This window comes from Miniopterus schreibersii, assembly GCF_964146895.1.
Source record: "Miniopterus schreibersii genome assembly, chromosome: 6".
NCBI lineage: Eukaryota > Metazoa > Chordata > Mammalia > Chiroptera > Miniopteridae > Miniopterus > Miniopterus schreibersii.
The window spans coordinates 83122664-83136048 of record NC_138107.1 but is presented as its reverse complement, the minus strand read 5'-3'; the positions used below and the strand labels follow the sequence as shown (position 1 = coordinate 83136048).

At 49.6% G+C, this 13385-nt stretch overlaps 1 protein-coding gene across 1 annotated transcript in view; it reads left to right on the top strand.

Moving 5' to 3' along the window:
- Positions 1–1090: 1090 nt before the first annotated feature.
- Positions 1091–13385, top strand: part of SYNE1 (spectrin repeat containing nuclear envelope protein 1) — a 357645-nt gene continuing 345350 nt past the window's right edge. Inside the window, exons 1-2 of the mRNA XM_081140676.1 lie at positions 1091–1304; positions 9542–9808. Of these exons, the coding sequence (XP_080996802.1) occupies positions 9742–9808 (67 nt within the window). The 5' untranslated portion in view covers positions 1091–1304; positions 9542–9741. The remainder of the gene's footprint in view (positions 1305–9541; positions 9809–13385) is intronic.

The following is a 13385-nucleotide window of genomic DNA, read 5'->3' as shown; positions in this document are numbered from 1 at the left end:
GCCACAGTCCCGTTGCCCTTGGACTGCTGTGGGCCGAGAGGGACTGTGTTTGGCTTTGCTTGGAAACCGTAAAACCACAACAGAATCACTCTGCCCAGTGCGGCCGGCGGCACCGGGACCTCCGACCCCGGGGCTGTGGGAGGGCGCGGACCCCCGGGGGCTGTGGGAGGCGCGTGGGAGGGCGCGGACCCCCGGGGGCTGTGGGAGGGCGCGGACCCCCGGGGGCTGTGGGAGGCGCGTGGGAGGGCGCGGACCCCCGGGGGCTGTGGGAGGGCGCGGACCCCCGGGGGCTGTGGGAGGGCGCGGACCCCCCGGGGCTGTGGAAGGGCGCGGACCCCCGGGGGCTGTGGAAGGCGCGGACCCCCGGGGGCTGTGGGAGGGCGCGGACCCCCGGGGCTGTGGGAGGGCGCGGACCCCCCGGGGCTGTGGGAGGGCGCGGACCCCCCGGGGCTGTGGGAGGGCGCGGACCCCCGGGGCTGTGGGAGGGCGCGTGGGAGGGCGCGGACCCCCGGGGGCTGTGGGAGGGCGCGGACCCCCGGGGGCTGTGGAAGGCGCGTGGGAGGGCGCGGACCCCCGGGGGCTGTGGGAGGGCGCGGACCCCCGGGGGCTGTGGGAGGGCGCGGACCCCCCGGGGCTGTGGGAGGGCGCGGACCCCCCGGGGCTGTGGGAGGGCGCGGACCCCCGGGGCTGTGGGAGGGCGCGTGGGAGGGCGCGGACCCCCCGGGGCTGTGGGAGGGCGCGTGGGAGGGCGCGGACCCCCGGGGGCTGTGGGAGGGCGCGGACCCCCCGGGGCTGTGGGAGGCGCGGACCCCCGAGGCTGTGGGAGGGCGCGGACCCCCGGGGCTGTGGGAGGGCGCGGAAGGCAGCGCTGCAGCGGCGTCTGCACCGATAGTCGGGCAGCCTCGGCTGGGGTGCCCGGGGCCCTCCCAGGGGCTTCAGCGGGGAGCCCTGCAAAGCCCGGCCAGTGCCCCCGACGGCCGAAAGGTAGCCGCTGTTATCTTTTTGAAAGTGGATTGAGTCGGAGCCGGTGGAATGTTCTCACTAAACTGCATCACTTCCTTCCTGGGACCATCGGGGCACTTCCCCAGCCCTTCGACATAGGTCCTGCTCCGAAAGGTCAGCCGGGCCCTGGCCGCCCCAGGAAAAAGTTAGGGGCCGGCGCAGCGCATCTTCCTGCGGGGCGCAGGGCCAGTCCGTCCGCCGAGCCCGGGAGGTGCGCCGGCGGAGGGCTCACCGCGAGGGCGGGTCCCGGCACCGGCGCGGCTGCGGAGGAGCGCCCGCGGCCAGGCCGTGCGTCCGCGGAGGTAAGGGAGGCCCGCGGGCCGCCTCCAGGCCCCCGCCCCCGCCCCGGCCGGCCGGGGACCCGCGCAGCCTGCAGCCGGGCGCGGGGCGCGGGGCGCGGGGCGCGGGGCGCGGGGCGCGGGGCGCGGGGCGCGGGGCGCGGGGCGCGGGGCGCGGGGCCGGCGAGGGGTGTGGCGCTCCGGGCAGCGCCGGGACCCTGCCCGGGAACGGAACCTGCCACCCGACCTTGCCCTCGGGAAGGAGCCTCAGCGCGGGGGGCGGGGGATGGGGGCGGAGGGGGCGGCCTGAAGCCCCAGGGTGCCGCCGGGAGGAGGACCCGGGTGCGGAGGGAGGCAGAGCCGCGGAGCCGCCGGGCGCCCAGCGCGCGAGCGAGCCCGGGAGCGCGGCTGCGGATCCCCACCGGCCCCGCGCGCTGCGCTCGGGCACCCGGGCGGCCCGGCTCCCGCAGCCCCGCGAGCGCGCCGGGGCCTCGGAGCCGCGGCCGGCCTCGCTCGCCGCGCCGCGCGGAGCCTGAGCCGGCCCCTGAGACGGAAGGTGAGAGGAACGGGGGGGGGGCGGGAGGAGAGGGGCTGGGAACGCGGGTGCGAGGCGAGCGCATTGCAGACGCCTGGGAAGCAAGTGCGCGGCCGCGTGCGCGGGGTGCGCGCCGCCCGGGAAGGTGGCGGCGGAGCTGTGTACGCGCGACACGGCCGCGGGGGCGGCAGGTGGGCGGCGGGCGCCTGGCCTCGCGTGTAGCTGCCCTGTGAATACCGCCCGCTCTGACTTGTCATTTCCGCCCGTGGCCCCTCTCTGGGGCGCCGGGGGTGCCCGGGCACAAGGCAGCCTCCCCCTGATTGTGATGGTTGGCACTGTTGCTACTATCAGACGGGAGACGTAGGGCGTTGGATACACTCTGGGAGCCTCCCTTCCTCCATCCCGACTATTTTAGGAAGGGCTGCGGGAGGGGGACGGGTTGCAAAGCCCGGGGCTGGGAGCCCTGGCGGAGGCCCGGGCCTCAGGCGCTGCTCAGCTGCCACCCAGCGCCCAGGGGAAGCCTACGCGAGAGGGCAAGAGACTTTCATCGCCAGAAACGCACGCGCCAGACCCAGACTGTGCATCGCTGCCCCAGCAGATCCGTGAAATGGTGCGACCCGGGGTGGCAGGTGCAAGGCAGGGGCCAGGAAACTAGTGCAAAATAAAGCAGCACCGGCTGCAAAGCAGAGAAGGTCCCTGGAAACCTAACAGCATCGATGCTGCAAGCTGGGGCCGGCCCTCTTGCATAAACAGTGCCCGGTCCAGCCCAGGGAGAGACATCAGCTGTGACATGGGCCTGGCCATCCTGGAACCTTCATTTCTCAGCTGCTCACTTTGGGGTGGAAAACATGGATGTAGCTGCCTTTTTTTCTGGGAAGGTTAAGAGAGTTGAAAATCAATTATTTTGTCTTTGGTGCCTGTGTTTGCCTTCAGCTGCAAGCCACTTTCCTAAAGAAAGCATTTGTCCACGGAAGCCAGAGCATCCAAGAGAGAGTGAAAGGATTCTCAATTAGGCAAAGGTCATTAATGTGACCCACGTGTGCATAAAATGCTGACTTAATCGTGAGTCATGAGGCTCGCTGGTCCCCAGGATGAGCGATGACTGGTAGAGATGTTCCTGACAGCACCAGCAGTGAAATGGAACACGTCTATTTTTTCTTGTGGTTTTGAATCTGTTTATTACTTTGTGACAAATTTAGGATAACATGTGCCAGATGAAGGCTAACAATGTTGCTTGCAGAAGATGAAGGCACCTCGTGCCAGACTCAGACAACATTGGCTCAGCCTTTACACGATAGTCAGTCTCTTCATTATCTTTTTAACGAATGATTTTTCACAGTTTCATTTCTGTCGTCATTGGCCCCATATAAGGAGGTCTTCTCACTCGATTCTTTTCTGCAAATGAGTAAGGGCAGGGGAAGCGTAGTTTACCACTTAAAAATATTCAAGAGTAGCTTGTGTGAGCTGTGTAAGGCCCCACCCTCGGGCCTGCTCTCTGATAATTATGCAACAGCTTCTTGGAAACGAGAGGAGGTGTCATCGAAACAGGATGTAAGGAGCCCGTCCTGGGCAAGGTTGGTCGCACCATTCTCCTGCGGTCCCAGCTCTAGATGCTGCAGACACACCCTGTGGCCTGTAGCCACAGGCACAGGACCCAGGATGCCCCTGGGAGGCAATCTGCACTTCTCTCCTCTTTAGCATGTGCATGTGTCCTTCCTTGGGGACAAATTCAGCGACAGCTAATGTTTGGCAAGGCGTGGGGTATATATTCTAGCAGAGTATAACAGAAAGGCAGCTGATGTCTTTGGGCATGAAAATACTCCAAGCTTACACCAAAAAAAGCTGAATTATGACAGTATCTTCCATGCCGATGAGCTCTGTACTTTGTCATTTGATTACTTGTTTGCATTTTTGTTCTTCCAGGGTAAGGACCAATTCTTGTTACCAGTACTATTCACTGACACCCCCCCCCCCCCGCATTAGTAATATATTTATAATAACTCCTGGATGTCCCTTGTCCCTTTAGCCAGCTTCCATCTTTATACCGATTAGCCGGCTTAGTATTTTTTTTTTATTAATTAGTACCATTACTAGAGGGTGAAAGAGATACACAACAATTAAATTTAAAATTAGACACTGGTGTGACTCATTCCAGCAGAGAACTTAGAGAGGAGGTTGAACTGTATTCGTTCGCTTTTTTATTTCTGTTTGAGAGTGGACTTCGATAGCAGCGCTATTCTTGAGCACATCTGGCCAGCTGGCGACGTGGCATCGGCCCTTCGGACGTGCTCGGCAGAGTGCTGGGGCGGTTTGTGCCCGGTGACGTCGCTTCATCTCCTCGGCTGGAAATGAGCCGCATCGTCGCCGATGGTGGCAGGCTTGGACGCTTCTGCTCTGGTGTCTTCACACCTACACGTTTTGTGGCGTCGCTGTGAGATGCATTCCTGTGGCCCCTCAGTGTTCCTTCTAGAGTTTTCCCTCGTGGCGGCCTCTGTAGGAGCACAAACGAGAAACCGCCCTGGTAGCCACTTGTCCACCCTGCTGAGGGCCTGGAAAGGTCGCATTGTGATGATTCGCTGCTGTGCTTTCCACAGGTGCTGGTGTTCGGAAGGGTGTGTTGTTTAGATAAGAGAATCCGAAACAGCGGAAAGTTTAGAATCCCCCTGCATCCCGCACAATAAATACAGCAGATGGGTATTGATTGGGCCTTGAGCTTGTTTCCACAGGACCCTGCGTGTCTCCGTTACAACACTCACTCTGCTTTGCTGTAATGTTGATTTATCACGTCTTCCTGTGAGGCATAAGCTCTAAGAGGGGCTTATCTGTCTGGTTGAGTGCTGTTTACTTAGTAGCATTGTCAAATAGTTTCTCAATACATTCTTGCTGTGTGAAACAGTAAATACAGGAACCTTACCTCTCTGCCAGGTATGGTGGATGTACTTAGCTACATTATAGTCTCAGTTCCTTCTGCTGGAAGGATTTGGAGATGGTGCAGGGACTGCTAATTGGTACACAGCCCAGCAATGTCTACCTAATTCTCCCTTTCCATCCCAATACTGGCTGCTCCCCTCGCCCGCCCCTACCCCTCACAGTATCCTGCACCTGTTAAAACTCTTTTAATTACCCCGGGAACTGTGAGCACCATTGATGGTGTCGGACCTTCTTCTGATGCTCTGGTTTGGTAGATCACGCCCACAACCCTTGCTAGGCAATCAGTCAGTTCAAGGAGTGAACTTCAAGATCCCATGGCCTTGAACCAGCAGTTGTTTGAGCTGTCACTTGTGCTGCCATTGGTTTGGGAACTGAAGAGCACACCTGAGAGCATCTCATCATGCTAGGCTATTCTCTCAAATTGCAGGTAGAGAAACTGAGGCCGGGGGAAGGAAAAGGGGAGCCAGCTATTGACTGAAACTCTACTACATGCCAAACAATCTGTTAGGAATATTATATATTGATTGTTTTAAATTTGATTTATGCAGGATAAAATTAAACTTATTAGCATAAAATTACTTCCTTTTACAGATGAAGAAAGAGCGTCAGAAAAGTTCACTTTTCTTTAGGTCACACGGACAGTAAGAGACAGAACTTGGACTCCGCTCCATGTCTTTCTAGTCCACAGTGCGTGCGTCTCACGGTGCCACACTCCCCGTGACAGGCAGTTGTTGAGGGCCTCCATCCACAGAACCAGCTCCAAATCACCTAACTAGTTGGAATAAAGCTAGGCCTAGAACTCACATCTTCTAATTCCCAGTCTCCTTTTATTATCTTTGTTTTACTAATTTGAATTTTTTATCAAATGTATGTCCTCTTAAGTTAGAGCATCAGCAAAAAGCAGGAGTATCAGAATTTTTCAAAAGAGGAAATACGTGTATACATGCAAAATATTTTATCTTGTGTCTAAAATAGGAAGGATATTGCATCAACTTCTCTTGCAGTGAGGAAGAGGGGGCTTTCTGAGGGTTGTCTCATAGAGGTAGAGCATTATGAACTTAATTTAATAAAACAAAAATATGTATTGAGGACTACGATCTGCTCACGGACATACTTGGTGTAATAGGTGGGATGTCAGAGCATTAAGACTTAGTTCTCTATACCTACAAAATGTTCACGGTCTAATTTGAGTGAGATAAGACTAGCAATGATCTTAGAGTGAGCTAAGGCTAAAGTGGTGAAAAGTATAAGACAAATCATATGCATAATAGAATAGACTGGTAGCATTGGGGGAGCTGAGGGGAAATATCGCTGTATGGGTGGTCACTTGTTTAAGAAGGCTTCAAGCAGGGGGGTGGGTCCTGGGCTGGGTATTTAGTGATCCTTTGCATTTGCTCAGATGAGAGTGACCTGCAGAAGGGTGATGTGGGAGGTGCAATGAAGAATTGTTAAGCAAGGACATGAGAGTTTGAAGTGAAAAGTATTGGGAAATAAAACCTGCACAGCCCCTCTACTCCTGAGCTCCGCTGATGGCACCATGGCCCACACAGTCTCAAGTCCGAATCCTGAGAGTCGTCTGAAATACCCTGTCTACTACCCCACCTCCCACTTCCTATCTCTCATCCCTGACCGATCGCCAAGTCCTGCACATTTTGCCCCCTAAAGATTTTTTGGATTTTACCCTCTACTTACTGTAGTCTCTCCTCATTTCCCACTTGAGCTCCTGAGATACCCTTCTACGTAGACTTCCTGTATTTTCCAGTTTTGTCTTCCTCAAATATGCCCTTAAAAACTGTAGCTAAAATCATTTAAATTATACCTGGTCACTTCCAGCTTAAAATCCATCAACCACCATTTTCTCTTGCCTCCTTGAGGGTTGGGATCAAGCTTCTGAGCATAGCACACAGGGCCACGGCCGTCTGGCTGCACACTCCTCTAGACTCAGGTCTAGAGTGTCACCTGGTAGAGTCCAGAGTCCTCCGTTAGTACCTAATGCTTGGTGGTTCCACATAGAATCATGCTGTTTCTTGTGTTCATGCCTTTGCTCGAGCTACTCATGCTACCTGGAATGCATGTTTCATATTTTTACTTACTAACTATAACTCAGTTACCAAGGCTCAGCTCAGGGGTTAGCTCCCTCCAAGGACACTCTTCTGAACTTGCAGATCGGCTTAGGGCCCATTCCTTGTATCCCCCATCTCTATATTTGCACATACCCCTGGAATCGTTATATTATCTTTTCTATGCTGTGTCTCTCACTATGTTCTAAGCTCCTCAGAGAAGCAGATAATAAGCCTTATTTGCCTTAGGACCCCAGCACTGAGCTCTGACACTCGGAATGCATGACTTGTGCTGTAGAAGGAAGGCTGACGCGTAAGCTGAATTTGGACACAGCAGAGAAATTCTGAGTTTAATGTGGCATCAGAAGAGGGAGGGAGGGAAGGATAGATAACGATTTCAGTTTTAACCTATTGTGTAACATGAATGTGAACTAGAGGAGGGCAGAAATATGGTGATCTGTAGTGCGGTGACTTAAAAAAATCATGTTTAATTTCGTAATTCTTGATTGAAGGCTGTGGCCATATCTTAGTCCACTGTGCACTCCAGTGCTGAGTATGGCTTGGTGTGGGGCAGCTGAAGTAAAGTGAATTTTCTTCTTCATCCCGCCTTAGAATATACTACATGTAGATGGATGGATAGATAGGTAGATAGATAGATGATAGATAGATAGATAGATGATAGATAGATGATAGATAGATAGATGATAGATAGATAGATAGATAGATAGATAGATAGATAGATGATAGATAGATGATAGATAGATAGATAGATAGATGATAGATAGATAGATGATAGATAGATGATAGATAGATAGATGATAGATAGATAGATAGATAGATAGATAGATGATAGATAGATAGATGATAGATAGATGATAGATAGATAGATGATAGATAGATAGATAGATAGATAGATAGATAGATAGATAGATAGATAGATGATAGATAGATAGATGATAGATAGATGATAGATAGATAGATAGATCGATTTCAGAAAGGTATAGTGTTGCTTTTGGAGAACCTAACCTTCTGACAGCCTAGAAGAGCTACTTTCAAGATTCCTCAGGCAGTTCTCACTGTCTGTTGGTTTTCAAATTAAGGTAGCCTTTGTATGTGGGCAGGTGGAATATTGTCCCCCAGGAGATGAAGGCTGCCAGTGGGCACACAACCACAGCAGGGCTGTAGCCGGGATGCAGGATGGGCCAGCCGTGAGTAATTATTTCCCCTCTGGGAAGCACCCCTCCAGCCCAGCAGCTGCCAAGTACTGGGTCTGCTTCTAGTAGACATCCTGTCAAGTAGCCAAGAGAAGTCCCCCTCTGCCTTTTTACCAATAAATGCTATTCACTGCGCCCACCCGGGTCCCCTGACTTGCTCGGTGACCAGAACACCTCTCCGGCTCCAGTGCACCTTTTTCATGCTTTTTCACGTGGGGCAGCGGTGGTGTGCAATGTTTTGCATCCTTTCTGAGATGGTAATCTGCCAAAGATACCACTGTCAGCTTGGCATTTGTGCATTCTAACCAGGAACCGTTATATACTGGTGTTGATAATGGCATCTGAAAGTCAAGTGTACTTACACTCTACGCCTTAACCAGTCCTTCATAAACAATGGTTGGTATATGTTCAGGTTAGAACACAACTTTCGATGGCACTCCTAGACCCCTCTTACTTTCTTTGCTCCCTTTGGCAGGTGGACCCTCCCGCATACATTTGCTGTGTTTTCTTTACAGCTTTGCTCTTACCACCCTCCCTTGCCCTTCCCCCAGTTCCTTCTCTCCCCCGTCTTCATCATAATGCAGAGATGAATGTGAGCTGGTATAAGGGTCACTCTCACGTAGGCCCCCTTCGTTTGGTCCCCTGGTTAAGTTTCTTTCTCTGGGTATGTTCTGCACTCTCCTTTTCTCTGTATCATCAATTATTCTCTTCGTAGCTCGACCTTCTCTTCAGCTAACCCTAGGGTTAGGAAATCCTTCTTCCACGTACATGTCTCAATGTCAAGATTTTAGCAACTACTCCCCTACCTCTTTTTCCCCTTCCCAGTAAAGAACTATGAGTTGAGCTTGACTGAAGCAGAGAATTCAGGGGGAAGGGAGAAGAAATATGTCTTTTCTGCCTTCCTCACCCCTGACCCAGCCTGACAACCTACTTCAGAAGCTCCCTGTGTGGAGAGAAATGACACTCAGACCTAGCTGGACTTCCACAATCAGAATATTTCAATCTCAAATTTTTAGAATGAAATAGTTTTACATTTATATGTTTAAATTCATCCAACTGTTATTAGGAGATAAGATTTGATCTCATTCTTAGAAAGCGTACAAATGAAACAGCAAAATCTGTTATGCAAAGCAGACCCTCTTACACAGCACAGGTGAGAGAGCCTGTGAGCGATGAGAAACAGGACTCCGTGTTTTAAACTCTCACCTTTCATAGATCAATGCAGAAGTTTCCAGCTTAAAGAGAAAAAAGAAAGTTTATAGCTTAAACTTTTAAAAGTGAATATTTCTCCTTTTAGCTAACAGTTTTATTGTATAAATCTTGTGTGTGTATTTGTTTTATCAACTATCATAAAAATCCCTGGTGTTTTCTAGTGCTTTACAGTGTATAAATATTTTTACATGAGTCATTTCACTTGGTAACGAGTCATCTATTCAAATTGAATAGAAAAGGTTCTTACTTTAACGCTGTGGTGACCTATGTTGATTTTTTTATATTGTATCTTTTCTCTTTGCTTTTCAGGTTCCTGAGTTTATTGAAGAGGGCAGTCTTGAAACAGGAGAAGACAAAGTAGTGGTAACCTTTGGAGGTGCTGTGTGCACCCTGCTGCAGGTGCCGGGATTGCATTATGACTCCCCAGACCTCGTGACGTCCCGGGGTGGTGTCTGCAGCGGCCTGGTCCTGCCCTGGTCCAGTGAAGGGTCTCTGCTGCAGCAGGGACCATGGCGGCCTCCAGGACAGCCCCTCGGTCTCCTCGGGACATTGCCAATGTGATGCAAAGGCTGCAAGGTAAGAGACAGGAACGTCCGTGGTTTGTTTTTTGTTTTTACGGTGCTTTAAATACAGCTTACCTTAGAACCTTTTCAGTTTGCTTGCATTTTTATCCAATTTTATGAAACCGTAACAAGAAACAGCAACATGTCTTTTATCCCAGTGTTTTCAAAAGGGTTTAAGATTCTGTCTTCTTTATGTAGATGAAAGACGAAGTTCTTCTTTCTGTTTTGTGTCTGAGTCCTTAATGGTTACTCAGTGTCCAGTGGGAATTTAGAGTTGTTGCAAACTGTCCTTCAACAACAAATGACAATACACCACCACACCGTGACAGGGCCCAGGCGAGGTTGTCAGGACATTGGTAACAGATAACTAGACGCTATGGTCAGATGCTATGGTAAACCAGAGGCTTACTTATCCCAACAGGAAAGCCCTTAGAAATACAGAAAGTCATTAAGCAAAATGAGCCAAAGAGGCCCAAAGGGTGAAATGACGTGACGGAACCAGTGGTTAGGGGCAGCCTGAGGGCCGGAACCACTCCTTACCAGTGCCCTTTCTCTAAAGGCAAACTGCTTTGTGGGAGAGAATTAACAATGAAATGTTATGGCAGCTCATAAATTAATTCCTAATCATGAATTTTCTTTAAGCAGGTACATTTCTTGAACCATAAAAATCATCGTCATCTATAGATATGAGAAAATATTGCTTCTCTGTCACAGTCCCCATGCTACCTCTCCCAGGCTTCAAATGTGTATTTTTAGGATATAAAAATATCCCACATTAGCAGGGATTTGCTGTAGTCTTTGTCAAGAGAGCTTAAAAATAATGTTAGAGTTTGGCCTTCAGATTTTCTAGACTCTCCAGCAGGTGAGCAGTGTGGTTTTGCACCACAGCCGTCAGATTAATCTGTCATAGCCCTACTTTCCTTGCTTGCAATGGGCTGGATGGGCATGGCCTTAATTTTCAGTTAAGCAGGCTTGACTTTCAAGTACACACCAAACGCTTAAACCTGGGTATTTATGGCCCAGAACATGCTCCCAGCTTTAGCAGACCAGGGGTTGAGTGAATCTAGGAGTTTCTCCCCAGACCAGAAACCACCGATTAGAAGCTCCCACAGTCACCTGGCCCTACTCGTTTCTATCTGCCGGGGCAGATCTGCGATGCTTCAGTGAGAGAGGTGCTTGTTTCACATTTATTGTCATAGGATCCCACTTGCGATGCCACAGAAAGAGCCTGTCCAGATGAAAGAACAGATTTCTTTCGCTTATGTGGGCGCAGACTTCCTGCGGGGGCTGAATAAACCTCTGGCTGGGTCTGCCCAGGGCCAGGGTCTCTGGTTTAAGTGGTACATCTTTACTTGGGTAGATGGAGGCCGAACCTGGAGCTCCATCCCTCTGTGTCTGTCTTGGCTGTTTGCCTGGGAGTTAATTACGGAACCATTTTGTGTCTCAGTGACCTCATCTTGGAAATAATGGAAAGGAAACCTACAGGTCCCTTACAAACTGTGGGGCAGATAAGGTAATGAGGCAGATTTTCCTTTGAGTCTATTAATGTGAAAATTCTCTGGATGAGATTGGCAATGAAGGGAAATTATCAAGAGTAAATTTGAAAAAAAAATTCAGAATCGGATTATGATTCTACAGGCACTTTATTCTTACTGTATTTGGGTTTGAATGACAATTCTTTTGAGGTCAGGGGTGAGAGGAGAGAGCTTAGTGTTTTATTTTATATTTTTTGTAGTGGACGTATAAGTGTGTGTTTTTCTTGAGATGCATGTGGAGTGGGGGAAAACACTGGAGCCCCCACCCCCATTCCTCACGTGTGACAGTCGATGTCCTATTTAACATCTATGCATTTAAGGACCCCCACCCCCACTTGCAAAATGTGGACTGTTCTCCTGACCAGCCCTCTGGGATTGTTGTTAAGCTCAGTGAGATAACAGATGAAAGGTGCTTTGAAAACTGTAAATACTGTGATAGCATGAGCTGTTTCAACAGCCCTGGAAGAAAATTGAATGAGAAGACACAGGCCTGATAATCTGCTGCAAATTTTTCATATTTGGGGAGGAATGATAATGGTCATATATATTCTGTACTCTATAAAACCAGTGATTTTATTACATGGTGAAGGGACTATACTTCTGTATTACTTTTTTCCTTTCTAGTTAAAGGAAGCACTGCAGCGTATCATAAGGGTACTGACAAATTTAGAACAATAAACCTTACAATTTAGAAAGAGATACAATTTCTGAGCACTAGATAGTTATCATTAGCTTTTAGCCTCAATTACTTCATTATACATAGTATTAATGGCTACAAAATGCAAGGTCTTAGCCACATCTAGCCTGGCCTGCACCAGTGGAAGCAAAACCAAGGGCTGCTAGTGAAAGGGGCCGCCTGTGAGTGTATTGATCTGCTGGGTGGTTCTGCTCACTCAGCTGGCGAGGGGCATGTCTCCTCTTGCTCTCAGTTCCCCCGGGCAGCTTACTGATTGATGCTTTGAGCCCAAGCAGGAGTCAGACCTGCCTTCCTTCGAGGGCATTTAGTAGCCCTGCTTGCCTCCTGGAACCGCCAAGCCAGTGACCAAGTTCCTTATAAATGGACGGTTGGCATTACTGCCCAGATAGTGAAGACACATGAGGAATTTATTGGAGGAAAAATAATTTTCTATTCACTTAAATAGGACCAGAGTTGCTATTTTCAAAGTTCAAATCTGTAAGAACATTCTTCTAGAATCCCCTTTTCTTTGCCTGGATAGATAATCTGAGTAATAAGTGCTTTCCCCCTCTTGGATTTTAGTGTCATATCAGATCCATGTATAACTAATAAAAAGCACATAGCTTTGAATAATGGCAACTTAGCTTTCCTTTCTTGCTTATTTAGTTTACGACCATAGTTGTTGGCTGTTTTTATGCTTTTAATTTTTATTTCTAACGCTAGAAGATGAAAACCACACACAGATTGCTGCATAATTTAGCTGCTACTGTAGCCATTCAGTATTTCACCTTTGCTTGTCTGAGCCTAATGTTTTAGGCTGGGATCCTGCATTATGGATGAGCAGACAGACTGCAGTGCAGGGTTTCATTTGATCTTAAGAATAATGAATGTTTCTGTAACTTTCAGCAATTTAAACATAACCTTAAAAGCAAATACAGGACAATATTATAATACAGGGGCATTAAAATTTTAAATGCATAAAATTAGTATATACATTTTCTGCTCTTAAAGACCAAGGGGATCCATTTCACAGGTGGCTTGTGGAGACATTTTAGTTTATAGTCACATCTAAAAAAATAAATGCCTAAACTCTTCAGATTATAAATTTCTTGAAGATAGTGATGAGAGTTGAAGGCTCTTTGTGATTCTTCGTAGTGCTTCTGACACAATGATTGCTTAAAAAGAATTTGTTGACTGCATTTTATCACATACATTTTTTTCATTTGAAGATAATATACTAAACATTAAGGGTTCTTAAATGAACATGTCAGTGTTGGCTATTGTAGGCAGGGGGATCACTGCAGCCTTACAGAGCAGGTGGTAAATTCCACAGAAGGCGCAAATGGGCCGGCTCAGGTGTCATATGGAAGTCGATTCAG